This window comes from Myotis brandtii, unplaced genomic scaffold (assembly GCF_000412655.1).
Source record: "Myotis brandtii unplaced genomic scaffold, ASM41265v1 scaffold39, whole genome shotgun sequence".
Classification (NCBI taxonomy): domain Eukaryota; kingdom Metazoa; phylum Chordata; class Mammalia; order Chiroptera; family Vespertilionidae; genus Myotis; species Myotis brandtii.
In genome coordinates this window covers 7,045,105-7,072,082 of record NW_005364953.1, presented here as the reverse complement: position 1 = coordinate 7,072,082, position 26,978 = coordinate 7,045,105, and the positions used below count along the sequence as shown (strand labels likewise).

At 36.5% G+C, this 26,978-nt stretch overlaps 1 protein-coding gene across 1 annotated transcript in view; it reads left to right on the top strand.

Annotated features, from left to right (window-relative positions):
- Positions 1 to 22,672, top strand: part of SMARCA1 (SWI/SNF related, matrix associated, actin dependent regulator of chromatin, subfamily a, member 1) — an 80,320-nt gene extending 57,648 nt beyond the window's left edge. The window contains exons 21-26 of the mRNA XM_005872716.2: positions 1,025 to 1,147; positions 2,231 to 2,363; positions 4,873 to 4,991; positions 6,226 to 6,438; positions 20,725 to 20,835; positions 21,942 to 22,672. Of these exons, the coding sequence (XP_005872778.2) occupies positions 1,025 to 1,147; positions 2,231 to 2,363; positions 4,873 to 4,991; positions 6,226 to 6,438; positions 20,725 to 20,835; positions 21,942 to 22,013 (771 nt within the window). The 3' untranslated portion in view covers positions 22,014 to 22,672. The remainder of the gene's footprint in view (positions 1 to 1,024; positions 1,148 to 2,230; positions 2,364 to 4,872; positions 4,992 to 6,225; positions 6,439 to 20,724; positions 20,836 to 21,941) is intronic.
- The last annotated feature ends 4,306 nt before the right edge of the window (positions 22,673 to 26,978 follow it).

Here is a 26,978-nt window from a genome sequence, read left to right as displayed (position 1 = left end):
ATAGAGGCATTTTTTTTTCTTTGCTTCATTGGTGGAGATTTCCTGGAAGTGTTAGGATATTCCCTTTAATTTTTCCTAGACACTCTGATTTTACTATGTCTCTCACCTTTGCTTTCCCTCCATCCCCCACCTGCAACAGTAACTTGCTCCAGGCTCACTTTGCTCTAGTGTCTGGAGATCCGTTTGCCACCAGAACTATGAGTCCCAGAATTCCTGGTGCTCCCCGCGCTCTGGGCTTCCACTTCCGGTCCTGGGGCTGCCACCAGAGATACTATTCCCAGAATTCCTGGTGCTCCCCATGCTCTTGGTTTTCCCTTCCTGCTCTGTCTCCATCCCATGGCCCCCTACTCTGCCAAGTCCTCCAAGCCACTAGCTCTCCCTCTCTGCTCTCCATCTAGCAGCTTGGGGAGCCAAGTTCCCCAAGCCGCTCCACTCTCCGCCTGGCGCCTGTGCATGCAAATTAACCCGCCATCTTTGTTGGATTAATTTGCATACTCACTCCTGATTGGCTGGTGAGTGTAGCAGAGGGATGGTCAATTTACATGTTTCTCTTTTATTATATAGGATACACACACACACACACACACACACACACACACACACACACAGACATGGCCAAACAGTATGGTGATAGCTAGAGGGAAAGGGAAGTGTGGGAAGGTGGAAATATGCAAAGTAGGGATAAATGGGGACAGAAAGAGACTTGACTTTGACGACTTTGGATGGTGAGCACACCATGCAATGGGCAGATGATGTTTTATTGAGTTGCACACTTGATACCTATATGGTTTTATTAACCAATGTCATCCCAATAAGTTCAATAAAAAAAATACCATGTGGCACATTTAAGGTTTTTATTTTGGTAATATGACAGTAGGATTGTGGAGAGGATCATATGTCATTCTGGTATGACTTTATATTGTTTACTAAAGATTGATATGTGTGTGTGTGTGTGTGTGTGTGTGTGTATCCTTAATTACTTTTTCTCAACAGTTTACTCATAACTCATCTTTTGAATTTATAGGTCCCAAGAAATTCTGATATCCCAAATCCAGCTGTGGCTCAAAGAGAGGAGCAAAAAAAGATAGATGGAGCTGAACCTCTTACAGCAGAGGAGAATGAAGAAAAGGAAAAACTTCTCACACAAGTAAAATATTTTAAGTGACTGAAATACTTCTAGTCAACTAATAGAAAAAAGAAAATATAGATTACTTATTTTTTTTTGTATAGGCCTAGTACCTTGACTGGATACATTAACAAAACTCAGGGCTGTTTTGTAAGTGTTTAGACCAAATATCCCTATTTTTTTTTTTATCTCTTTCACAAAATAAACCCTTTTGGAAATACCAGTAAATACATAAATGTAGGTGTCAATTGTTGGAAAGAAGATATGTATTTTATCAATTATAATAAGGTAATTTAATTCACTGTGAGTCCTGAGACAATAATTACAGATTCTTGAAAATTTAAATTTATTTTATTGGCTGATGCGAACTGTCCTCTGAAATTATACTTTACTAATATTTTATTTATGGACTAATTTCATAATTCTCAAAATGCCTTTTATCCTTTCTTGGAAAGAACTTTAGTACAATGATGAGAGATTTTTGAAACTTTTTAAGATAATCATTGTATACGTAAAAGTTAATAGCTCCTCAGCTATAAAACCACATATATATGGATAGATAATTTTCGACTAAGGAGTCAGAAACACACAATGGAGTAAAGACAGTCTCTTCAATAAATAGTGCTGAGAAACGGGAAAGCCATATGCAAGCGAATGAAACTGGACTACAGTTTGTCCCCATGTACAAAAATTAGTTCAAAATTGATCAAAGACCTAAACATAAGACCCAAAACAATAAGTTACATAGAAGAAAATATAGGTACCAAACTTATGGACCTTGGTTGTAGAGAACATTTTATCAACTTTACCCCAAAGGCAAGGACATGTATAAAATATGGGATTAAAAAACTATAATATTTTGAAACTATAAATCAGTTTTTAGTACTTGGGGAGAAGTACATTCTCTTCATGATAGAAAAGCAGTTATTTTTATAAATAACACTCATTCAACTTTTGATTCCAACATAAAACACCTAGGATTTTATGAGGAGAAACATTTTCAGTTTTTTAAACTGTTTTAATGTATCATTGTATAGAAGTAAATAGAATAAATGGATTTGTTAATTTAACCTTGATTGATAATGCTTAATTTTTTGTTCACAGGGATTCACAAACTGGACTAAGCGTGATTTTAACCAATTTGTTAAAGCTAATGAGAAGTATGGAAGAGATGACATTGATAATATAGCTCGAGAGGTGGAGGGCAAATCCCCTGAGGAGGTCATGGAGTATTCAGGTTTGTAAATAACTTCAAACATGATGTTTAATTGTAATATTATTCATTTCATTAGTGTCGCTGTAATTGTGCATTGTTCAGAGATCTTTTAAACTTTTATGAATAAAGTACAGGTGAGAGTATAAAATATAATTCTATTTCTATGAAAAGATTTTAAGAGTTTTCAAAACAAAGTAACTGCCGTTGTAGTTAGCTAGTGGAGCTAAGTAAAGCCCTGGTGAAAAAAAGGCAATTGGATGAGCATTGAGAAAATAAGTTTCCCACTTTCTCACCTCTGGAATTTGGTCCTCTTCTGGGTAAAGTTTTTTTCTTTATTGATTAAGGTATTACATATGTGTCCTTATCCCCCCATTGCCCCCCATCCCCCGTTCTAGATAAAGTTGGAGATTTCAGGTTCAGCAGAATGAATTAGTGTCTTTCTATGTCATCCTTGAAGTAGAGAATTCCTATTAGGCCCTTTTAGGTCCTCAGACACTGTCAGGGTTCCAATGAACTCCAGGCAGGTCATGTGGGTTCCATTAACTCCAGACAAGCTAGAATAGATCTAAAAAGACTGCTTCAATAAATCTGTTGATTGATCCTAGAATCATGTCCCTCTCTTACTCATCTGTGTCTTTGGTCTTGACCAGAACTAGGTTAGCTGCTGAAGCACATGGAATTAATATAATTCCCATGCCACAGCATATTCAACCTCGGGCTTCTAAAAAAAATCTTATCAAATATAGGCAATTATGTCTAGGAAATTTTCTATATGTAGAATAGGAAGTTTCTGACTTTCAAATACGTTGGGCTCTCATATTTAGTCTGAATATTAGCTCTTTAGAATCCAGCACATTTCCCCCATAAAAGCAATGTTACAAAGTAGTCTGAGGTTTCTATGCTAGTCCCTCAAATCCTACTTAGCTTAACAACTCAAATTCTGTAGGGAGGAGACATTATAATACTGGCAAATATGTCAAGGATTAATATAAGCTAGGACCAGCTCTTAAGGTTATCTATAGTGTCAGCGTTTGAAGAAATCCAGATTTAATTATAGAATACATTTTTTTTCGTTTGGAAATATGAAAGCGTCTTCTGATGATCACCAGGGACTTTAGAGGCTGGTTATATTGAGTTTTTATTTCATATAGTATAAATCAAGTTTATGAACTTCCTTTTTTCTTGATACTGGCATAATATTTCTATTACTCTTAAGCTTTATCACATAAGTTTAGAGCACTTGGGTGCTTAGAGGAAGTAAAATAGGTGAGAGACACATTTTGCAGCAAGAGTTGAATAAAAGAGTTAAAAGGGTATGTGCAGAGTGATATTCTGAAGTAGAATTTTCTTCAAAATAGCATCAGTGTATATGAAGTTGCAAGAAAACAAGTGATTAAAAAAGATAACATATCAGATGTTCCCTCAAATTTGACACCAGACCTGGTGGCATGACTAGCTAAGGACGGTTTAATTGGGGCTCTGTCAAAGGGTGGGGAGATTGGAATGGGTTTATGTAGTTGGTTACAATAAGAGAAGAAATGCCTACAATTGGCTGTTAATGAGTATCTTATACATAGCAGGCATTTAAACATGTGTTGAACGAATGAATAAGTGAAAGAATGAATAAATGAATGCAGGTGCTTCTACAAATTAGAGAGTGCTAACATTTCTTTCTTTTTAAAAAAATTCTTACCTGAAGATATTTTTTATTGATTTTTAGAGTGAGAGGAAGGGAGAGGGAGAGAGAGAGAAACATCGATGTGAGAGAGAAATATTGATTAGCTGCCTCCCGTATGTACTCTGAATAGGGATCTAACCGCAACCTGGGTATGTGATCTGACCAGGAATCAAATTCACCACCTTTTGGTGTATGGGATGACTCTCCAGCCAACTGAACCACACTGATCAGGGTAACATTCCTTCTTATAGGCTCTAAAAATGAAAAATTTTAGAGTATGTCATTAAAAAGGCTTTTCACTGAAGTTACATTAATGCATATTAATACAGCCAGATTATTTAGCTCATTTATAAAATTAGGGTGACTTGGTGTTTTGTTTTTTGTTTTTTAGAGAAAAGGCTATTCCAGGTAAGTTTAAAAAATAAGTGACAGTTCACTGAAAATAAGATCAGTGAGTGCTTCCAAAGGCGAAGCAATGGTTTCAGTAGAAATTGCTGCTTTGTAGGAAGTTTGAATAATGTGTTGATAATGTTTTCCTTTTTGTTTTTGCTTGCTAAGAAGCAATGCTCTCTAAGTTATATGGTCACCCTCTCTCCTTTGATCCCTTCTGTATCATGTTGGAATAAAAGCATAGCATAAATCAGTATCTGTAGTATCTTGAAATCCTGTCATTTGGGATGGATAATTAAAAATGTCATTTGTATTTAATAATTTAACATATGCAGATGGATCTGAATTTTAATTTTAAACATCATTTTGCTGTGTCCTTTTCTGTTACTTCTTTATTGTACAATTCTGTGGATTTATTTTCTTAAGATGATAGTATTCTAAAGTAGTAACTCTGTCTTTCAGCTGTATTTTGGGAACGTTGCAATGAATTACAGGACATTGAGAAAATTATGGCTCAAATTGAACGTGGTGAAGCAAGAATTCAACGGAGGATCAGTATCAAAAAAGCCCTGGATGCCAAAGTACTATATTTCATAATTGTAACATTATTATTAAACTAGAGGCCTAGTGCACAAAATTTGTGCACTGGGGGGGGGGCCCCTCAGCCCGGCCTGCACCCTCTCACAGTCCGGGACCCCTCAGGAGATGTCCGCCTGCTGGCATAGGCCTGCTCCCCTAAGCCGGCAGGTGGAAATCCCCCTTGCTCCTTACAGCCCACCTGCTTGCTGCTCCTTACCGCTCAGCTCACTGCGCCTTAGAACTGCTGCAGAGGTGGGAGAGGCTCCCGCCACCCCCGCTGTGTTCACCAGTCGTGAGCCTGGCTTCTTGCTGAGTGGCGCTCCCCCTGTGGGAGTTCACTGACAACCAGGGGGCAGCTCCTGCATTGAACATCTGCCCCCTGGTGGTCAGTGTGCATCATAGTGACCAGTCATTCTGGTCATTCCACCATAACCGTCGCTTAGGCTTTTATTATATAGACTAGAGTCCCAGTGCACGAAATTCGTGCATGGGAGGGGGTGTCCCTCAGTCTGGCCTGTGTCCTCTCGCAATCCAGTACCCCTTGGGGGATGTCAGGCCTAAACCAGCAGTTGAACATCCCTCTCGCAATCCGGGATGCTGCATGCACCAGTGACCATACTTTTCATACAGGTGAAAGGCATCTTGCTGTTGTATGGGCAGCTACATTTTTTGGCCCTGATTATAAAAAGTAGTACATAACATGATCCTTCTGAGGCAGTACTACCATTTTCCCCATCTTATGGGTAGAAAAACTGAAGCAGAGAGAAGTTAAGTAATTGGTTTTGTCACACAGTTATAAGTGTCAGAATCAGGGCTGACCACAAAATGTGCAAGCCAGAGTCCATGCATGTCATCACTGCATCATCCTTTTTTTTCAGTGTTAGAGTAGCCTTGCCAGGTTTTAATTTTTAAATCTAAGAGACTGTTCCCAATATATAGGGTAGGGTCCCTAGGCCTGGCCGGCGATCAGGGGTGACTGGCGGGAAGGGCGGTCAGGGGGCTCCTGCTGTCACCCACCTTGGCTGGTGGCCTGGCACCGCCTGCTGGCAGGCCCTGCCCCCTGATCGCCATCACCGGTTGCCCCCTATGTGGTCAGTGTCATAGCGACCGGTCGTTCCACCGTTAGGTAGATTTCCATATTAGGGTTTTATTATATAGGATTATTTTAACTAATATGGTTACTAGCTTTGACTTATTGCACATTTAGTTTAAACACTACTTTGTTTAAATCTACAGATTGCAAGATACAAGGCTCCATTTCATCAGTTACGTATTCAGTATGGAACCAGCAAAGGAAAAAACTATACTGAGGAAGAAGATAGATTCTTGATTTGTATGTTACACAAAATGGGCTTTGATAGAGAAAATGTGTATGAAGAATTAAGACAGTGCGTACGGAATGCTCCTCAGTTTAGATTTGACTGGTTTATCAAATCTAGAACTGCCATGGTATGTATTCCTTTCTTACTTCTTTTAACTTTTATTTTGAAAATTTCAAATATTATATATTCTTCACTTAGATTCTATAATTGCTAACATTTGCCACATTGACTTTCTCCCCCTCCCATATATGCATGTATATACTTATACATATATACCATATATATATATAATCTATATTTTGCATTCAGAAATACATCTTTATTTTATATTTATAAATATACATATCTATACTTCTGAACATTTGAAAGTAAGTTGCACACATCAATAGTGTTCACCTGTAAATACCTCAGCATTTATCTAAAAACAAGAACATTTTCCTACATAACCACAATATCTTGATCCTACCTGAAAATGTTAACATTGATTCAATAATGTTATCCAGTATACAGTTCATGTACAAAATGTACAAAATTTCCAGTTGTCCTAAAAGTGTTTTTCATAGCTGTTATTTAAATTTGATGATCCAGTCAAAGTTCAAACATTAAATTTGACTGTTGAGTCTCTTTAGTCTCTCTCTCTCGCTCTCTCTCTCTCTCTTTCTCTCTCTCTCTCTTTCTCTCCTTACCAGAGGATATATTTTTATCACTTTTAGAGAGAGAAGAAGGGAGAGGAAGAGGGAGGGATGGAGGGACAGAAAGAGGGAGGGAGGATGGGAAAAAGAGAGGGAGGGAGGGAGGAAGGGAGGGAAGGAGGGAGGGAGGGAAGGAGGGAATGGATTGTTGCCTAAGTGGATTCTTTATAAAATTATTATGAGACAAAGAATAATTAAGTAAAAGAGATATTTTTATTTTAGCTACTTATAATTTATTCTGGTACTTTCTAATCTGAATTGTGTTTTTTTTAAATTCTAGTGCTGCTTAGCAGTGTTATGATGATATTGAAATAAATGCAACACATTTTTAATGTCGACATCATCAATTTTTTGAAAGCTGAATTAAAACAAAAGTAGCTTTTATACAGACTAAAAATTAAAAGTAACCAGAAACTAACAATCCAAATATTGAACATTTTTTTCTTAAGTGGTTGCTATCTACTATAAATGTTTTCTTGGCCAAAGCTTCCTAGGGGTGCAAAGATTTTATTTGATTTTGTATTTCAGTTCAAGTTGAATAATAAGAAAAGTAAAAAACTGAGTGTGTCATATTGAAGATGCTAATTTTGGCAGATGCTTTATAAGATCAGATATTTCATAAAACTTTATAAAAAATTTAGAGTGTTCTCTTGGATTGTTATTAGAATGTTCCTATCAAGTTTATGGAATATGTAATACTGGGAGAGCTAGCAAATTCTTTGGATAAAGCCAGGATCCAAAAGGAACTAGAGAAATTGGAATGATGGATCCATTGGATCTTACAACATAACACTTAATAGGAATAAATGTAAAGTGCTATACTTGTTCAAAAGAATATGAAGAGGTGTATCTCTATATAAAAACCTAAGCGACCAAATGACCGAAGGACTGGTCAAGCAGTCACTATGACGCACTGACTACCAGGGGGCAGAGGCTCATTGCAGGAGCTGCTCCCTGGTGTGAGTGCGCTCCCACAGCCAACCTCCCATGGCCAGCCAAACTCCCACGGTCCCTCCCCCCAGCCAGCTGACCCCAATCAGCCCCGATCAGGACTGGGTGAGACAGTCCTGAATGCCCAGATTGCCAGCCAGGCCGAGGGACCCCACCTGTGCATGAATTTGTGCACCAGGCCTCTAGTATGTTAATAAGATGCAGTAGAAAGTACTGGGAAGAGAATAAAAAAATTAATCAATAGCATGAAGGGCTAAGTTTGGATGTAGGGAAGAGTTGTTTGACAGGGTTCTTTGGATAATTGACATAATCATTGAAGAACACTGTAGAATAATTTGTCTATTAGATTTCAAAATGAGATTTTATTTTGATTGTCTGAAGCCTTTGACAGTGAGCTTCTTGGCCTTTTAAGGTGCCTTCTAGCTTAGTATATCTATGACCATGTTTTGCAGAGAACTCCTTTCAAGCATTTTTTGAGTTATAATGGGCATATAACATTAGTTTCAGGTATACAGTGTAATAATTTGACATTTGTATACACTGCCAAATGATCACCACAATAAGTCTAGTTAGCATTTGTCTTCAAATAGAGTTAGAAAGAAAATTTTTTTCTTGTGGTGAGAACTTTTAGGATTTAATCTCTTGGCAACTTTTAAGTATGCATTACATTATTATTATTTTAAAGATTTTTAAAATTGATTTTTATACAGAGGAAGGGAGAGGGAGAGAGAAATATCAATTGACTGCCTCCTGAAGGCCCTCTACTGGGGATTGAGCCCACAACACGGGCATGTGCCCCGACTGGGAATGGAACCAGCGACCCTTTGGTGCATAGGACGACACCTAACCAACTGAACCACACTAGCCAGGGCTATAATATTACTGACTGTAGTCACTATGCTGTACATTACATCTCCATGGCTTATATGTTTTATAATTGGAAATTTGTACCTCTTGTGTTTAGCATTTTAGCCATTTGGAGGTTTATGCATTTAACTATTTAATTTAAAGCAGCATCAACAACTTGTAAAAGACAAATGCCTACCTATATTTTTTGGTGAATCATATTTTATATCATGTATGCCCTTTTATGTGGTGGAACTTTTGCTGAATTTTCAAATATTATTTCAGTGATATTTTACTAATTTTTAAAAAGGTTGAGAGTTTAATGCTGTTTTCAGTTTCTGGAATCATTAAACAAAATCAGTAGGATGAAATAGATTTAGAAGTGCAAGGAAAAGCTTATATTATTTGTAATATGAACATGCCTGTAGAACTATATAAACTTATTTCATTTTCCAAGAATAAACCAAGTATATTATTAACAACCACTAGATGTCCCTGAAATCCCTTGTAAAGAATCCTTTTCCTCCATCTTCTTTCTACATTTACCTGTTTCTTTACCAAGATATTTAAATCTCTAATGTGTGTTTTCCAAAGAGCAGATATTAACTACATAGCTAATGAACAATGAAACATTCATTTTGTCTTTTGAAAATTAAGACATCTCTGTCCTTAATTACCTTCTAGAAGGTGCAATTTATGATTTCTAACAAATCTTTAAAAATATGTGATAGTTTATTTCATATTTAAATATTGTAATACAAAGTGTTCTGTTTGTTAACTTTTCTGTCATATTGTTTTTATTTTCCTCCTGGGTAATGGATCATTTTTGCTTATATATCTGGAATTAGAGTACAGGTAGTATATTTAAAATATATTTAGATCGTCTTTTTTGGAATATTTTATGATAATATCAGTCATTAGGGAAGTGAAATAAGTCAGTCAAATACCATATGATTTCATTTATATGTGGAATCTAAAAAAACAATGTAAACAAACAAACAAAACAAACAGATTCATAGATACAGAGGATAGACCTATGGTTGCCAGAGTGGAGAGGGGTTGGAGGACTAGGTGAAAACTTTGAAGGGTTTGAGAAGTACAGATTGGTAGTTACAAATAGTCATGGGAATGTAAAGTACAACATAGGGAATATAGTCAATAATATCGTAATAACTGTGTATGGTACGAGGTAGGTACTGGAAATATGGGGGGGAACACTTACTTAATTATGATTATCTAACTGCTATGCTGTACACCTGAAACTAATACAAAATAATATTGAATGTAAACCATAATTGAAAAAATTTAAAATAAGACACAAAGAAATAGATTATTAATATTCCTAGATGATCTCTTTGCCCTATCATTTTAAATAATTGTTCATATATAGTGAATCACATTCACAACCTAGGAAATTGAAAGAGGCAGTTGTGATTTCCGAAGTTAAAATAATTTGTTTCATTGAAAAATCCCATCTTAGAAATACAGAAGATGTAATTTGATTCATTATGTATGTCACTGTGTTCCAATTAAAATCTTATTAGTGTTTAAACTTTAAACTTAGCTTACTATAGAAGCTATCTTTAAAAACATAATCTTGCTTAAAGATGTCTTTCTTTTCTCCCAGAGATACCAATAAATAGGATGGAAATGCTTAGAAAAAAAGTAGAAACTTTGGTAGTCATATTTTATTCTGAGATCTCAAAGTACTGAATTAATGGCTTCTGACTTAAATAACAGTCTTATAGTGCTTAAAGTCATGAACCTCCACTTCTAAATATGCCTCACTTTGAAAGTCTTCAGCTAAAGGTTGAAGATTTCTTTGAGGCTCTCCTCCATTTAAAAATTCTTGCTCTACAAAAGAAAAAAAATGAATTTTAGTTTCATTTCTCTGTGTTAAAAAGATCGTGATTTCTTTCTTCAAAAACTTCTGTGTTCTTTAAGTAATCAAAGCCTATTGAACTATATAAACAAGTAGGAAGGATACGATCAATTTAGATTTTAAAACTCAGAGCATATGAATAGCCCTACCATTTCCCTCCTAAGAAAAATATCTTAAAATGGGGTCTTAGTCTTAGGGCATTCAAAGACTTTTACCAAATGACTATAAAAAATGATAATACTTCATTTTTGATAGTACCTTTTATATAATGCTTGCCAAAATCTTTATCACTATTAGCTCATTAATTTTCTTGTCATTCCTTTCAGGGAATAGATGTCAGGGTACTATTTCCATTCATTTAGTGATAGACCAATGTGACTTGGAGGTTTGAGAAGAATATGAGAGGTCCAAAAGATCCAGCACATTAGTCAGTTTACTGGAAAGGACATATGAAAAGTACCCAAAGCTTAATCAGTACATTTTTGGATCTGCTTAGGTCCTTTTAAGTACTTAAAGGAGAAAATCAGAATTTAACTCTCTAAGATAAATAATATTTCTTGATATAACCATTTATTGTATCCTTTGCAGGGTTGCTTTTACTCTTAATTTTAGTAAAAAAAAAAAAAAGAAGAAGAAGAAGAAGAATTCTTGCCTTTTAACTTCTGGGGAAAATTTTTCTTTCCTCTCCCAGACAAAGGAGCTATGTCAGGGGTGGACAAACTTTTTGACTCGAAGGCCACAATGGGTTCTTAAACTGGACCGGAGGGCCAGAACAAAAGCATGGATGGAGTGTTTGTGTGAACTAATATAAATTCAAAGTAAACATCATTACATAAAAGGGTACAGTCTTTTTTTTTTTAGTTTTATTCATTTCAAACGGGCCGGATCCCGCGGGCCGTAGTTTGCCCACGGCTGAGCTATGTGCATATTGCCTGTGGCCATGTGCCTTGGAGTTGAATCAAAGTACTAGTAATTAGTTATTACAATTACCGTGCCTTTTGTAGTAGTTTAAATGATTTTTTTTCTGACAGCCTCTCAGAGAATCACACACTGTTGTATACAATGTAATAAAAATTTCATGATATTACTGTTTGTTTTTAAATCAACTTATTATTAATGAAAGTGTTCCTTATTTAAAATAAGAAAATGAAATTTCTCATGAGAATTGTAGGAGAAAAAATATTTTTTAGAAAATATCACTATAGCCTTTTATTAGCTTGCTTCTCTTTTTTATAGATTTATCAGTGATAGTGTTAATTAGGTTATTAGTTCATCATAGAGAAAGATTTTCTTTATAGGTACTATACTTCAGAAAAATAAAAGCCAAATTTGAAAATTTCCTACTTATTCTAGAGTCACAGTAATTACTTTTGTTTGTTGCTTATGCAGCATGGTCTAGAAAATTTCATAAAGCAGGCCAATCACAATTTTTATTTTACATGTCAGTAGTTAATTATATGATAACAGCTAACATTGATATTTTAGACTATTACATTATTAATGAAATGTGAGAAATATGAATTAATACATTATTGATAAAACTGGTTAACTGTAAAATATATTATTGGGTTCTTCTTGACTATAGAATTATTAAAATATTAAAAATGCAATATAGTTATGCTCATAGAGATATATTATTAACTCATGCACTTAAAAGCTGAAACTGTCCCTTTCCAGCCTTAATTTTGAAAAGGTTCTATGTAGAGATATGCACAGAGGAGGTAGTGTTTGACTTTGCCTTGAGTTTTAGGTCCGAGGAATAGCTTCATAGAAGAGGTCCTTCTTGGAACCAAGTCTTAAAAAACTAAAAGTAGTTGGCCATGGGACTACATTCAGGGTTGTGGAAACTTCATGGGCAAAGGTATAAACAAGCCAAGCATATTCAGAAACTGCAAGTAGGTTGATATGGTAGGGTGTAAGGAGGGAAGTACTGGGAAATAAGGAAATAACTGTCTGCTATATTGAAGTCTTTGGTCTTTAGTCTATAGGAAGTGGGGAGTCATTGGAAGATTTTAACAGGTCAGTGACATGATCAGATTTACATCTTAGAAATACTGTTTTGTGCAAGTGGCCAAATGTCTACCTCACCTACCAACTATAGGCTGATAATCTCCAAATTTATATTTCTATCTTTTCTCTGTTCCTCATCTTTTTTTTCTTCCCTTAGCTAATGTATCACCATCTGCCCTAGACCCATTTTGTACTACTGTTCTCTTAATTTTTAATTGCAACTGGTTATGTCTAAAGGGACCAGCATAATACCTTGCACAAAGTAGGCGTAGATGAGCTTGGAACTTTTGTACTTAAGTTTGCTTCTATCTCATAGACACCTGCAGTTGGAGCAGATTTGGATAGAATGTGAAGAAATGTACCAATGGGGTTGAGTTCTTTTCTTTTCATCTACCTTTTTCTAATCCTAGACTTTATTAGGCTCTCATCCCTGTAGCTTTTATTTATTCACTGGAGGCCCAGTGCACGAATCTGTGCACCAGTGGGGTCCCTCGGCCTTGTCTGCGGGATCGGGCCAAAACCAGCTCTCCAACATCCCCCGATGGTCCCAGATTGCGAGAGGGTGCAGGACAGGGCCATGGACTCCACCAGTACATGATCAGGGCTAGGGAGAGATGCGGGAGGTTGGCCAGCCAGGGAGGGACCGCGGGAGGGCTCCAGGGTGGGTCTGGCCCATCTTGCTCAGTCCCGATCAGCCTGACCCCAGCAGCAAGCTAACTTACTGATCGGAGCATCTGCCCCCTAGTGGTCAGTGCACATCAAAGCGAGCAGTTGAGTGCCCTTAGCATATCATTAGCATATTACACTTTGATTGGTTGAACAGCTGACTGGACACTTAGCATATTAGGTGTTTATTATATAGGATAAGTTTGAATAGTCAGTTGTAAATATCATGTGTTTTATTAGTAACTATAGTGTTTGATTTAAGGTAGAATTGTCCTTGTCCTAACAATCTGCAATACAATAAATGCACTAACAGGAGTCTGTTTTAGGTGTTTATACTTATGTGTTACCTTGTGAGGAGGTGATGTAACATTTTATAAGTAACTAGAGGCCTGGCGCACGAAATTCGTATGCCAGCAGTCGGACATCCTTAACACTACTACAGAGGCAGGAGAGGCTCCCACCAATGCCGCTGCACTCACCAGCTATGAGCCTCCCTCAGGGCTTGTGGCTGAGCGGTGCTCCCCATGTGGGGGTGCACTGACCACTGGGGAGCTGCTCCTGCATTGAGCGTCTTCCACCTGGTGGTCAGTGTGCATCATAGCGACCTTTCATTCTGCCATTTGGTTGATTAGCATATTAGCCTTTTATTATATAGGACTAGAGGCCCAGTGCATGAAATTTGTGCATGGGGGTGGTCCCCTCAGCCCAGCCTGCACCCTCTCCAATCTGGGACCCCTAAGGGGATGTCCGACTGCCAGTTTAGGCCCAATCCCACATCCCTTTCACAATCCGGGCCTAAACCGGCAGTCGGACATCTCCCACAATCCTGGACTGCTGGCTCCTAATCGCTTGCCTGCCTGGTCACCCCTAACTGCCCACCCGTTGCCCCTAACTGCCCCCCGCTGCCAGCCAGGTTGCCCCCAACTGCCACCCCCTGCCAGCCTAATTGCCCCAAACTGCCCCCTTGCTGTCCTGGTTGCCCCTCACAGGCCCCCCCCCACTGGCCTGGTTGCCCGATGTGGTCTGCTGTTCAGTCGTTTGGTCGTCCCTCACTAACCCCCCGTTGGCATGGTCATAGGCAACCATCTTTGTGAGGGTGTGATGGTCAATTTGCATATCACCTCTTTATTATATAGGATAGGATGATGTTTAAGCAGCAGCAGTTAAGTAAAAGCATCATAACATTTGATACTTGTTTTTAAGAAATGTATGATATATTTATTAGAATATTAATTCTCATTTAACTGGCAGTGTGCTTGGGCCCTGAGATTCTAGTATAAAATGTGATTGCTTTTTGTTATTATGATAGAGGTTCCAAGGTGACAAAGGACCTGGGAAATATACCACACAATGTATAGTTCAAGGTATTGATTTTGTAGGTAAAGTATAGGGAGTTTATAAAAGAGCAAAGGTGAAAACCTACTGATTTTGTTTTACTAAGAACTGTAGAAGAAAATTATGGCTTTATAGGACTACCTAAAACTTTAGAGACACAAATGTGAAGTGCAATTTATTTTTTTCCCTTGCTTATTCACCTGCTTTTGACTTTGAACCATAATGGGCATGAACCTTCTGTCATTTAGACGTAGATAGGGCTAGTGTCTAGGATTTTAGTACGTAGGAAATGTGATGAAGAGCTTCTTTAGTCTCTTTCAATAAGTCACTTCAAGACTACTGATGCTTTCTGTGCCTTTTGTATTGATGCTTTGAAGCTGAGTATTGGGGAAAATGATATTTGAACTTGGTGCCCAGGATGACTGATGTTTACCACACACTAAGGGGCAGTGCTGTTCACTGCAAACATTCCATCATTTATTACATAAAGGTAGAGATACATATCTTAGTATTTAAAAGTTGAAACTTGGGTGACTTTATAGTGAGTAAGATCATAATTAAAGGTGTGGAAAGCTAAGGCAGTAAAATTTGTTTAAGTAAATTTAAATTCTGTAGTTTTAAATGGGTTGGCAAATTGTGATCACCACCTGTTTTTGTATGGCCTGCAAGCCAAGAATGATTTCTATATTTTCAAATGGTTGAAAGAAAACCAAGAGAATACTATTTTGTGACATGTGAAAATAAATACAAAATTCAGATTTTAATATCTGTAAGTAAGATTTTATTGGAACACAGCCACACTCCTTCATTTATATACTGTCTACTGCTGCTTTTATTCTATATGGCAGAGCTGAATAGTTGTGACAGAGACCATGTGGTTACAAAGCCGAAAATATTTACTATCTGGCTCTTTTCAGAAAAGATGTGCTGACCTCTGTTTCAAATATTTTTTTATTGATTTCAGAGAGGAAGGGTGAGGGAGAGATAGAAACATCAATGATGAAAATCATTGATTGGCTGCCTCCTGCATGCCCCACACTGGGGATTGAGCTTGCAACCCAGGCATGTGCCCTTACTAAATGAGGGGTGTTTGGGGGTTGTATTGGTGATAGTGATAGAAACATGATAGCTGCTTTGTAATATTTGAAATATTGTCATGCAGACGAGGGAATCAGCTTGTTTTCTATAACTATAAAAATTAGATGTAGCCCGACCAGTGTGGCTCAATGGATTGAGCATCATCCCAAGCACCAAGAGGTCACCTGTTTGATTCCCGGTCAGGGCACATGCCTGGAATGCAAACAAGGTTTCTGGTAGGGGGTGTGCAGGAGGCAGCTGATTGATGTCTCTCTCTCATCGATGTTTCTCTCTCTCCCTTTTCTCTCTCTCTCAAGTCAATAAAATCATATTTAAAAAAATTCTACCTAGAACTGATTGTTGGAAACTGATTGTAGCAAATTGTAATGTTGCATAGGGGACATTTTAAACTTGTCGAAAGGTGAAATAGAGAGCCTTGAGAGGTAGAGAGGACCCTATCATTGGAAGAATTCAGACATGCTGGACAACTAATTAACAAGGGCCTAATAGAAGGGATTCAAGCATCAACTTGAATGGTTTTTAAAGGCCCTTTCTAACCTTGAGAGTGTATAGTTTTATGAACTCTTACTGTTGAGAATCTGTATCCAGGAAAGAATTCCAAGTACCAAAAAACACCTTTAATTATATCACTCCTCCAGCTCAAAAATCATCAATGAGATCCTTTTGTCAACTGAATTAAGTCAAATTTCTTAGTTCTTAGTTCTTAGTTTCTAGTTGTTGTTTTTTTGTACTTTGATCCAAACTTAACCTTATTCATCATTCTTACCCTGCACGGCATTTCCCTAGTTAGTTTTTCCCAAACATTGTTCTAGGATATGCAAATAGATGATATGCAGGACAAGGGTTCTGTGTTCAAATAGATTTGGGAAATTCTGATACTGAATCCTTCCCTGGATGCTTCCAATCTACATTAGAATGTGAAATACCCAGAGAAATCCTGCCATGAAGAAATTTGTTTAACCTTTTTAAAATCCAGCATTTCCACATATGCGTGAACACGAAGTACTTTCTTCTTTTGCCACAGTTATTAACATTGCAGAACAGTCTTCCATTTGTCACTTTCCTGTTGTATTTATTGGTTTAGCATCTCCTCTCTTCCTCTTATATGCTATTTTTCTCCCTGCAACTTCATTCCTAAATTCAGCATGGGGAAATGATGAGAGAAAGAGATAAGTAGACTATAGAACTGTAGAAACCACTCCCTGTAACCCCAGGAAAATGGGAAGATAAAGAGTTATAAAAATGTAGTAAAATATATAAATGAAAGGATAATGATACACGATGAAAGTGCTTTTGACATCATGAAATTTCTCATAGTCATTTAAAAAGTACAACACCCTTTTATTTGTAATCTGGCCTTTCTCCATGTAATTTCTGGTTTTAGCTAGTGATCTATTTATGATACCATCTGTTTAGTTAGGTAGTCTTTAAGTGTGTGAATAAAAAATGGGGTTGGGTCCTGGCCAGTGTGGCTCAATTGGTTGGGTGTTGTCCAATGTACCAAAAGGTTGCTGATTCCATTCCTGGTCAGGGCACATGCATGGGGTTGCAGGCTCAATCCTCGGTAGGGGGCATATAGGAGGCAGCTAATTGATGTTTCTCTCTCCTTCTCTCACATTGATATTTCTCTCTCCTTCTCCCTTTCTCTCTTTCTAAAAAAATTAAAAATATGGGGTTGGTATATCTAGAGAAAGTGACAGTACCTATGCTAGTAAAGCAACATTCATCCTTTCCCATTCCTTGGTGCGTTTATCTAGTGAGTTAGGTTATTTTTCTGTTTGGAGTAATTAGTGACAAGTTAAAAGGAATGAAGGTAAGAAATTATACAGTCTATTTATAATCACTTTTATATATACTACTTCTCTGCATATGAGACTGTGTCAAAAGTATTATTTTTTTCCTGAATCACACATATAAACCATGAATATGTATCCAAAGATATCTGCAGTCACAGACAACTATTACTTACTGAGAATAATAATAGCCAGAGGGTATAGCTTAATGATTCAAGAATGAGATTCAAATAAAGACTCCATCTAGTCTCCCTAGAAACCAACAATCAAATCTCATCAGGGTCAACTTAGCCCTTTCTATAATAGATAAATTGAATAACATGCTGTTTAATTTGTATGTGTGTTATTGAATGAAGCTATGAAGAGTATTTGGTCTGCATATTAAAGATACCAGTATTGTTTTGGTAAGTAAGGAAAATTTCAGTGTTACTTTTCCTAAATTATTTAACCTTGGGTAATTGAATATGTACAAGAGACTTGAATGTACCAGTGTTTTGTAAGGTTATTTATAACAGTTAAACAATAACTTGTCAATGAGGAATTTTTCTGTCTAGACTATCTTTGGTTTTCTGCTTCCTTTTGGGCTTGAATTTTAGAGTAAAAAAATGTTTGGATAGTTGATAATATTTTTGTTATGTAACATTTTCTATGTTGTATGCCATTTTTCTGGCTTTTATTTGGACAGATAAAACTGTCTTCAAAAAACCATTTTCCATTTCTTAAAAATGTTACAGATTACCAAACACCTAAAAGTTCATTGCAGAAAACTTGGAAAATACAGACTAGTATAAAGAAGAAAATATGTTATCATTGGTCCCACTCTCAGAGATACCTGCTGTTAACCATTAGTAATATTGTAGATAATATTCTCTCAGCTATTTCTCTGTATATATGTATATAAGATGCATTTGTGTATTTCCAAGTTACCAAAAATTTAGTCCCCAGTATTTTCCTGCTAAAATAACACTGCTGTAAACATTCTTTTACAGTAAATCTTTATATATAGGTGTCCCAAAATTCACGCAAGATTTGCAATTGAATTGAAAATCTTGTGTGAATTTTGGGACACCCTATATATTTCTTATTTCCTTACATTAAGTTTCTAGGAGTGGAATTGCTAGTTCAAAATATGACATTTTTAAGATGCTTTATTGATATTCCCAAATTGCTTTCTAGAAAGGTAATGTGTTAGTCTGCAGGTGGTTTAAAGAGAAATTTCTCACTGTTTTGGAGACTGGAAGTCCAAGACCAAGGTGCTAGCAGGGTTGGTTTCTGGTGAGACCTTTATCCCTGACCTGTAGATGGCACCTTCTCATTGTGTTCTCTCATGGTCCTTTCTTTGTTGGAGTGTAAAGCGAGAGAGATCTCTGGGCATCACTTTCTCTTTTTGTAAAAACACAAGACCTCATCTTTATGACCTCATTTAACTAACCTTAATTACCTCCTATGGGTCCTACCTCCAGTCACAATGTGGAGGTGCTAACTTCAACATATGAATTTTGAGGGTTCACAATTCAGTTCATAACATTGGCATCTCATCATCAGTGAATTATAGAGTTCTCATTTCACCATCTTACTGCTGACACTGGATACACATACCACATACATATGTACATACATATTGCAAATTTAATAAAGACGATACTGTTTTACTTTGCATTTCTTTGATCATTAGTTTTAGTGAAAAATCAAAAATATTTGGACATTTTAATTTTTAGGAGTTTTCTATTGTATTTTGACCATATTTTTGGTTGGAGTTTTAATTGTCCATAAACATTTTCATTTGAACATTTAGCTATTTTGTATTTTATCAGGCATTTTTGCTTATACAGAAAAGGAATCATATTTTAAAATATTACTTATCTTTTAATATTAAACTATGATTTACCTTTAAAATACAGCAAAGTATACAGGATTAACGTATATGAATGTCTATATTAATGAATCATATGTTTGGTACTCACCATACATTCATAAAAACTGTTTATAGTCAGATGCATTGATTTGCTGGCAGTGAAATATAGGTAGTGGCAAGGTGAATGCAGAATCTTTTCAGCTATTGTTTGCTCCAAATTAACAAATACAGCAGTGTTTCCTGAGATGTGTTCCTCAGAACTCTGATCCCACAAGATGTTCTGTGAGAAGAGAGTTCTGTTGGTTGAATAGCTTTTGGAACTACTTGCATCCTACATCTCTCACCTAGTGGCTGACAGTGCTCATCGGAAACTTGACCACTCTGAGGAGCCCTGCCCGACAGCAATCTGTTTCAGTTTTGTAAACTGACTACTTGCAAAACTTACTCTGGCAATAAGATATTCCCTTTTTTTGTTTATGTGGTTTTAGCTTTTTATTTAGAAATATTTATAGATTCACAGGAAGTTGTAAAGAAATGTACAGGAGGTCCCATGCACCCTTCACCTAGTCTTCCCAAATTGATATGATTATACCATCTTGCATAACTATAGTACAATGTCATGACCAGGGAATTGACATTAGTACAATCCACAGTGCTTATTCAGATTTCATCAGTTATACATGGCTCTTGTGTGTGTGTGCTCACGCATGTGAATGTAGATCAGTGCAATTTTTATCACATGTAGATTCATGTAACCAGCACCACTGTAAGACTCCCTCATGCTAGCTTTTTATAGCCACTCCCACTATCCTCCCTTTCCATAGCACCTGGAAACGATTGGTATGTTCTCTATTTCTAAACTGTCATATCAAGAATGTTACATATTCTTTGTTTGCTCTCTTCCTGAACAGTAAAAAAATTCTCTAAAAAATGTTATATAAGTGGAATATGTATGTAACCTTTTGAGGTCGACTTTTTTCATTCAGCATAATTCTCTTGAGGTTCATCTAGATTGTTGTACGTACCAAGACTTACTTCCTTTTCATTGTTGGGTAGTATTTCATGGAACAAGGGCACCAAAGTTTTTTTTTTCCCATTTACCCATTGAATGACATTTACCTCTTCCCCATATTTTTGGTGGAATGTATTAATATCCTGTATAGATATTGTTCTGAAGAATACTAACTTTAGAAATCTGTACCACAGAAATGATACAGCTAAAGAATTATCACTAATGAGTATTCCTGGGTCACAGAAATTTAAAATCATTAACTGTTTGGTTTAGGAGTTCCAGAGACGCTGTAATACTCTGATTTCATTGATTGAGAAAGAAAATATGGAAATTGAGGAAAGAGAGAGAGCAGAAAAGAAGAAACGTACAACTAAAACTCCAATGGTAAAATTTTCAGCATTTTCCTAATTTTTAGGTAGATCCCATTTTTTTACATAATTAAAATGCCTATATTATGTTTAATGCCATAGTGATACCAATTATAAAAACTGGTTTTATGAATTGCTAATTTGTTTTTGATAGAAAAAGAATTACACTGCAACCACTGTTTCTTATTTGTTTATAGACCATATGGTTAGGAACTCCCTACCTAGTAACAGGGCTCTATTTTAAAAAAATTCCTCATGACTTTAAGCAAAAATATAATGCAAGTAAAATCCTTCAAATTGAGACTAGAGTTGTTGGTGGGAGTTGGAGGAGGGTTATGGGATGGGGCTGAAATTGAAACAGGGAGTTCTGATTTGATCAAATAAATTTTCTTTGTGGAACTATGAGTGAAAATTAGAACTTTGAGCAGATAGTAAAGCTTTACTTGGTTTACTTGCTAATAAATTAACTGTTGAATAATAAGATGACTTGATTTTAATCCAGTCAGGTTGCCTTGTATAGTTACAATTTAAAATAGTCTTAAATGGGTCATGTTATTTGAGTGTGGTTATGTAAACTACCATATTTCAGCAAGCCTGGATGCCTTCTACTCTAAGACACAGCATTATTTTATGTACCACTGAGAAAAACTGTTGCCAAGTAACTATAACTTGTCACCAATTGTAAAATGCATCCTGATTTCAGAGATGCTAACGTGGAAAAGAAATGTGCATCATAAAATACATGAAATGTGGTATTTTAATATCTTATCATATAGTTTTTATAAATAATACACTCATAAATAACATTTTGCCCAGAAAACTTTCAGTATTAAGTAGTTAACATAAGAGTACATTTATAGTACCATGTGTAACTAGTCACTTGATGACTATTTTTTATGCGTATTTTATGTCTTTTTTTTAAAAAGAAACATATTTGAAGGTTATTTTACATTGGGTTATATAGTTTGTTGGGCTATTTAGAACATTAATTGTGAGTATAACATTTAAGTGAATATTCATGTTAAAATTTTTTTTAATGCATTTACATCCTAGATTTAACATTGTTGGGCCATTTAAAAATATCCATATTGGAGCAGAACATTAAATCTGTTTCCATTTTAGTCACAGAAAAGAAAAGCAGAGTCAGCTACTGAGAGCTCTGGAAAGAAGGATGTCAAGAAGGTGAAATCCTAAAGCCTAGAAATAAAGTTTTAAATGGGAAACTGCTATTTTCTTGTTCCCATCTTCAAATGCTAATTGCCAGTTCCAGTGTATTCATGGTACTCTAAGAAAAATCTTTTTCATTTTGATTTCTTGCATATTTTATATATTTTACAATGCTTTCTACTTGAAATGTGTAGCTTTATATTTTATGCATTCTAGTATTTTGTGTACTGTATTTCGTGCATTTCATGTCTTCATCAAATCCTCTCAGTCCTTGTTCTTTTGAAGCTTGTGCTGAGGTTTTAGCTTTTCTATGTTTTATATGCCGCTGCTTTGAAAGAAAACCTAGATTCTATAGCTGTATTATTGTTGTTTCATACTTTAAATTTATATGGCTGTGGAAAAAAGAATTAAAATGATTTGAGGAGAAAGACTTTTTCACTTCTTTGTTGCTTTATTTTCTATTGAGTATGGGATTGTTGTATTACTGCATACTGTGATTAGCATAATAAGTGTTTCTTTGAGGTCATCTAAATATTTTTTCCTAAAGGAATCAAGGGTGAGAACAGAAAAATATTAAAAAGCTAATATTTGATACTGTGCTTGCTGTCAGTATGAATCACATTTAAATTATTCTCTAAATATTCAAGTGGGAAAATATAATAAAGAAATGTCTATACGAAATTTAATTATTTCCTGTTTTTTTGTGCAGTACAAAATATTTGTGCTTACTGAATTGTATTGCTCACTACTATGTATTTGGTTGAAAGTTAAAGCTTTGCTTGCTGACTTGTGTGCGATTTTATGTCCAGTAGAGCCAGTTCAGAGGATTATGGGTTTAACATGCAGATTTATTAACGACTAAGTTAAGAGTGTGAAATAAGCCCTATGCATGCAGGAGAAGGGGGCTGTCTTCTATAGGAATACAATTATGTTCAGATAACAAACTCAAAGTGTCAGAAGTTTTACACACCAAGAGTTTATTTCTTGCTCATATCACAGTCCCATTGCTGGGGACAGGGATGTGAGAATGGGAGGGGATCTGCTCCACACAGTCACTCCACTGTTTTGTAGCTGCACCATCGGGACATGTAGCTTGTTCAACTGATGCTGTAGGAGAAAAAGAGATGCTGGATAATTTCATGTAGGAACTTTATTGACTCAGCCAGAAGTGACACATGTCACATCCACTTATATTTCATTGTCCAGACCTAGTCATGTGGTCCCATGTATGTGCAAGTGGGCTGGCAAATATAGGGGGACAAATTAGAATGCTTTACATTATTTCCTCTGCTATTGGGGCTCTCTGTTCAGGAAAGAACTTGGGTCTGTCACATGAAACTGCTAGTGTGCAGTTAATCAAAGTCAAGGTTAGTTTATAAGGAAACAGGTAAAAATGGACCAGAATCTAATGTGAAACACACAACAAATAAGAAAATCTGGGAATACGGGACAGTGGTGTTAGTTATCAAAACAAGGTTTGGACCAATAAAGAATTACTCCCTCCCCCATTAAGATCTTTTGCATTTCCTATCAAATTCTGTTTAGTGTCCTCAATCTTCTCACAGAGATTCTGAAACAATGCTGCAATGTACATAGGGGTGCATATTTTTGCAAACAAATGTTTTCGATAGATACACAGAAGAGGGATTGCTAGGTCATGTGATAGCTCTCTTCTCAATTTTTTGAGGAACATCCATACTATTTTCCATAGTGGCTGTACTAATTTACATTCCCCCCAGCAGTGAATGAGGGTTCCCTTTAGCATTTCTTTTCTTAAGGTGGAATGAAGATGGAGGGTGGGAGCAGGTACAAATCTTGGGTAGGAGTGCAAGCCAGCATCTTTCACATCCTCAGTCTTCTCATAGAGGTTCTGAAACAAGAATACTTCTAGAGTGACAGCCCATTATCTGCTAGATTTTCCAAGGTTTTATTCATTGCTCAGATTTCTTATTTCTTACTGACATGCCCTGGATTGGATACCTTTTACTGTATCCACTATTAGAAGTGAGACTCTTTTACTTTTTTGGAGGTTGGGGTGTAATTGGGGTACTAGTAAGAGATGTGATTAGGATGATATATCAAGGAACCCAGAGAGACCCAAATACTTACTTGGCTTAACTGCTCTTTCTGTGAGGCCCACAAAGGAGGTAAAGGTAAGCAAAATAATACTTAAGGAGCTGGTGGTGTGGCTCTGACTTTAATCTAGAGCTCTTAAACTCAAAATAAAATTTTGGAATTTTTCACTCTAATGAGATTAAAAGTTTCACCTGAGCAGGAGAAAATGATAACCTGAGAAGGTCTTATTGTTACCCCCAAGTTCTGTGCATTAAAAAACAGCCCAGTGAAGGTCCTGGATTCTGATTAGTCAGTTCAGCATTTCTTTTTCTTGAGGTTTTTGTCTTTTTAAAATTTTGTTTTTAAAAATTTTATTAAATTTGTTGTAACATTGGTTAATAAGATTATATAAGTTTCAGGTGTACAACTTTGTAATGACAACATCTGTATGTTGCATTGTGTGCTCACCACAGAAAATCTACTCTCCTTCCATCACTATATACTTGATCCCCTTCACCCTCTTCATCCTTCCCCCACCTCCTTCTCCTCTGGTAACCACCCTTCTGTTGTCTGTATCTATGAATTTGTTCGTTTGTTGCTTCCTTTTTAACATCCCACATAGGAGTGATGTAGTATGGTTTCTGTCTTTTTTCACCTACTTATTTCCTTTAGCATGACATCTCAAGCTCCATCCATGCTGTTGCAGATGACAGTATTTCATCTTTTCTTATGACTGAATAGTATTCCAGTGTGTGTGTGTGTGTGTGTGTGTGTGTGTGTGTGTGTGTGTGTATCACATCTTCTTTACCCAATCATCCATCAAAGGACACTTAGGTTGTTTCCATGTGTTAGCTACCACGTATAATGCTACAATGAAATAGGAGTGCATGTTCTTTGCAAACAAATGTTTTCCAATTTTTTGGATAAATACCAAGAAGGATTGCTGGGTCATGTGGTAGCTCTATTCTTAATTTTTGAGGAACATTCATACTGTTTTCCATAGTGGCTATACCAATTTACATCCCCATCAGCAGTAAATAAGGGTTCCTTTTAGCATTTCTTTTCTTAAGACAGAATGAAAATGGAGGATGGGAACAGGTACAATTAGTATCTTTGAACTTCTTTCATGGAAATTTAATAATGTACTTCTTATTGTTTCTCTGGTAACACAAAATGTTATGACTAATCTGTATCATGGCTCTTATGAGCCTTTCTTGGGCCAAAGAGATGTGAAATTCAGCTATCTAAGGTGTTCAGTGAATGCCTCTGATGTCATTATCAGAAACTTGTGAAAGCATTTTATTCAGGATGTTAAACACCACACCTATTGTATTCCTCACCTTAGATTATGTACAGTATCTTTGTTGAACATAGCCTACCAAGTAGGACTATACAATGAACACCAGATGACAGCATGGTCCAAATAATACAATGATGGGATATCAAATGGCCCAAGTCTTTATAGGAAATCTCTCTTACTGTCAAGTTTCTACAGAGAAATTAAGATGTCATAGAGAATTTAAAAGTTCCAACAAAGAACTCCATTTCAAACAAGAGGTTTAGACTGATGGGATAGTAGCCCTAGACCTGGAAGCCATGTTGGGGAGAAAAAGTAGGATAGTCAGTTTATTATGTTGGCTGCTTAGAGGTTAAAGGAAGCAGAAGAAAGTGCTGTATCCATGAATACAATCTTATAAATTCATAATGAGCCCACAAGCAAAAATGGTCCACTTGATTCTATTAGAATCTTACTTAACCTGATTCCTTGTTTGGAGAATGTGCAAGGAGGGAAGTGAGTAGAAAACAGGGACCCTAAATGATTTCCTTCACTCAATGCCTATATAGAAGACAAGAGGTGAATAGGTTTTCCAAAAACCCTTGGGCTCCCACAGAGGCCCTGATAAATCACCTGTCTTTGATAATTCATTGGCTAATCAGACCCTAATTTCCTTAGAATCAAAAGAAGGTAGTGAGCTCAGAAATCTTTCATTTTCATCATAGGCATTTATATCTAGGTCTTTGTTGTACAGTTTCTTCTTGTTCCCTGGCTCCCTGGCCTATGAATGGTTATGCTATATAGAAAAGCTGGATACTTGTCAGATTCCCATGAAATATGCCCCAAATTTGATCCATTGTGTGAGACTTTCCAGTTAAAAGAAATTATTGAACTATAAACTTTACAGCTATCTTAGTTGCTGGGTGTTTGGTCTGAAAAGCCTATACCCAACTGGTGAAACAACTGTCACCAAAATAAAATGCAATTATTCCCCACTGTGATCTATTGTTCCTCCTTTATGGTACAGTAGCCAATTCAGCTAGTTCAGATTCCTGGGCCAGTTTCAAGGCCCACAATAATGCTGTGTCCACATTGCTTTCTCTCCAGGTGTTCTTATTAACTCCTGAGATCCTTAAGTTTCCATCAAATTTCAAACTTCTATCAGTATTCTAGCCCATGTCTCCTTTATTTAGTCTGCCTAAGCTAACCTCCCCAATAGACAAGGGGTAATATTTTCATGTGATTCAAATACATGTAGCTAATGCCATCTGTCATGTCCTCTATTTCTCAGCCTTGTCATTTTTGTGTGTTCCAGCTGATGATTTATAACTGCCAATATCTCTTTGTCTATGGGCATTATCAGAGACCCTGGAAAGCTTTCTACCCTTTGCATGATAGGCTGGAAGAGGAGGAGGGTGGCTCTTAACCAAAAAATGATTGGAGTTTATGTATAAGTACCCCAGCTCTTTTCACCTCTTGAGCAAGGTCACTCTAAGGTCTGTAATCTATATGATTCCCCACGGATTAAGCTCTAGTCACCAACAGTAGTAGCTGGGTTGATAACACACTATGGACTGCTTTCCTTTCCCTGTATCACTTTCTACCCCCTGTGGGTGTTTCTCAGGGTCTGCTTCTGAGGAAACCCAAATTAAGACGCTAAC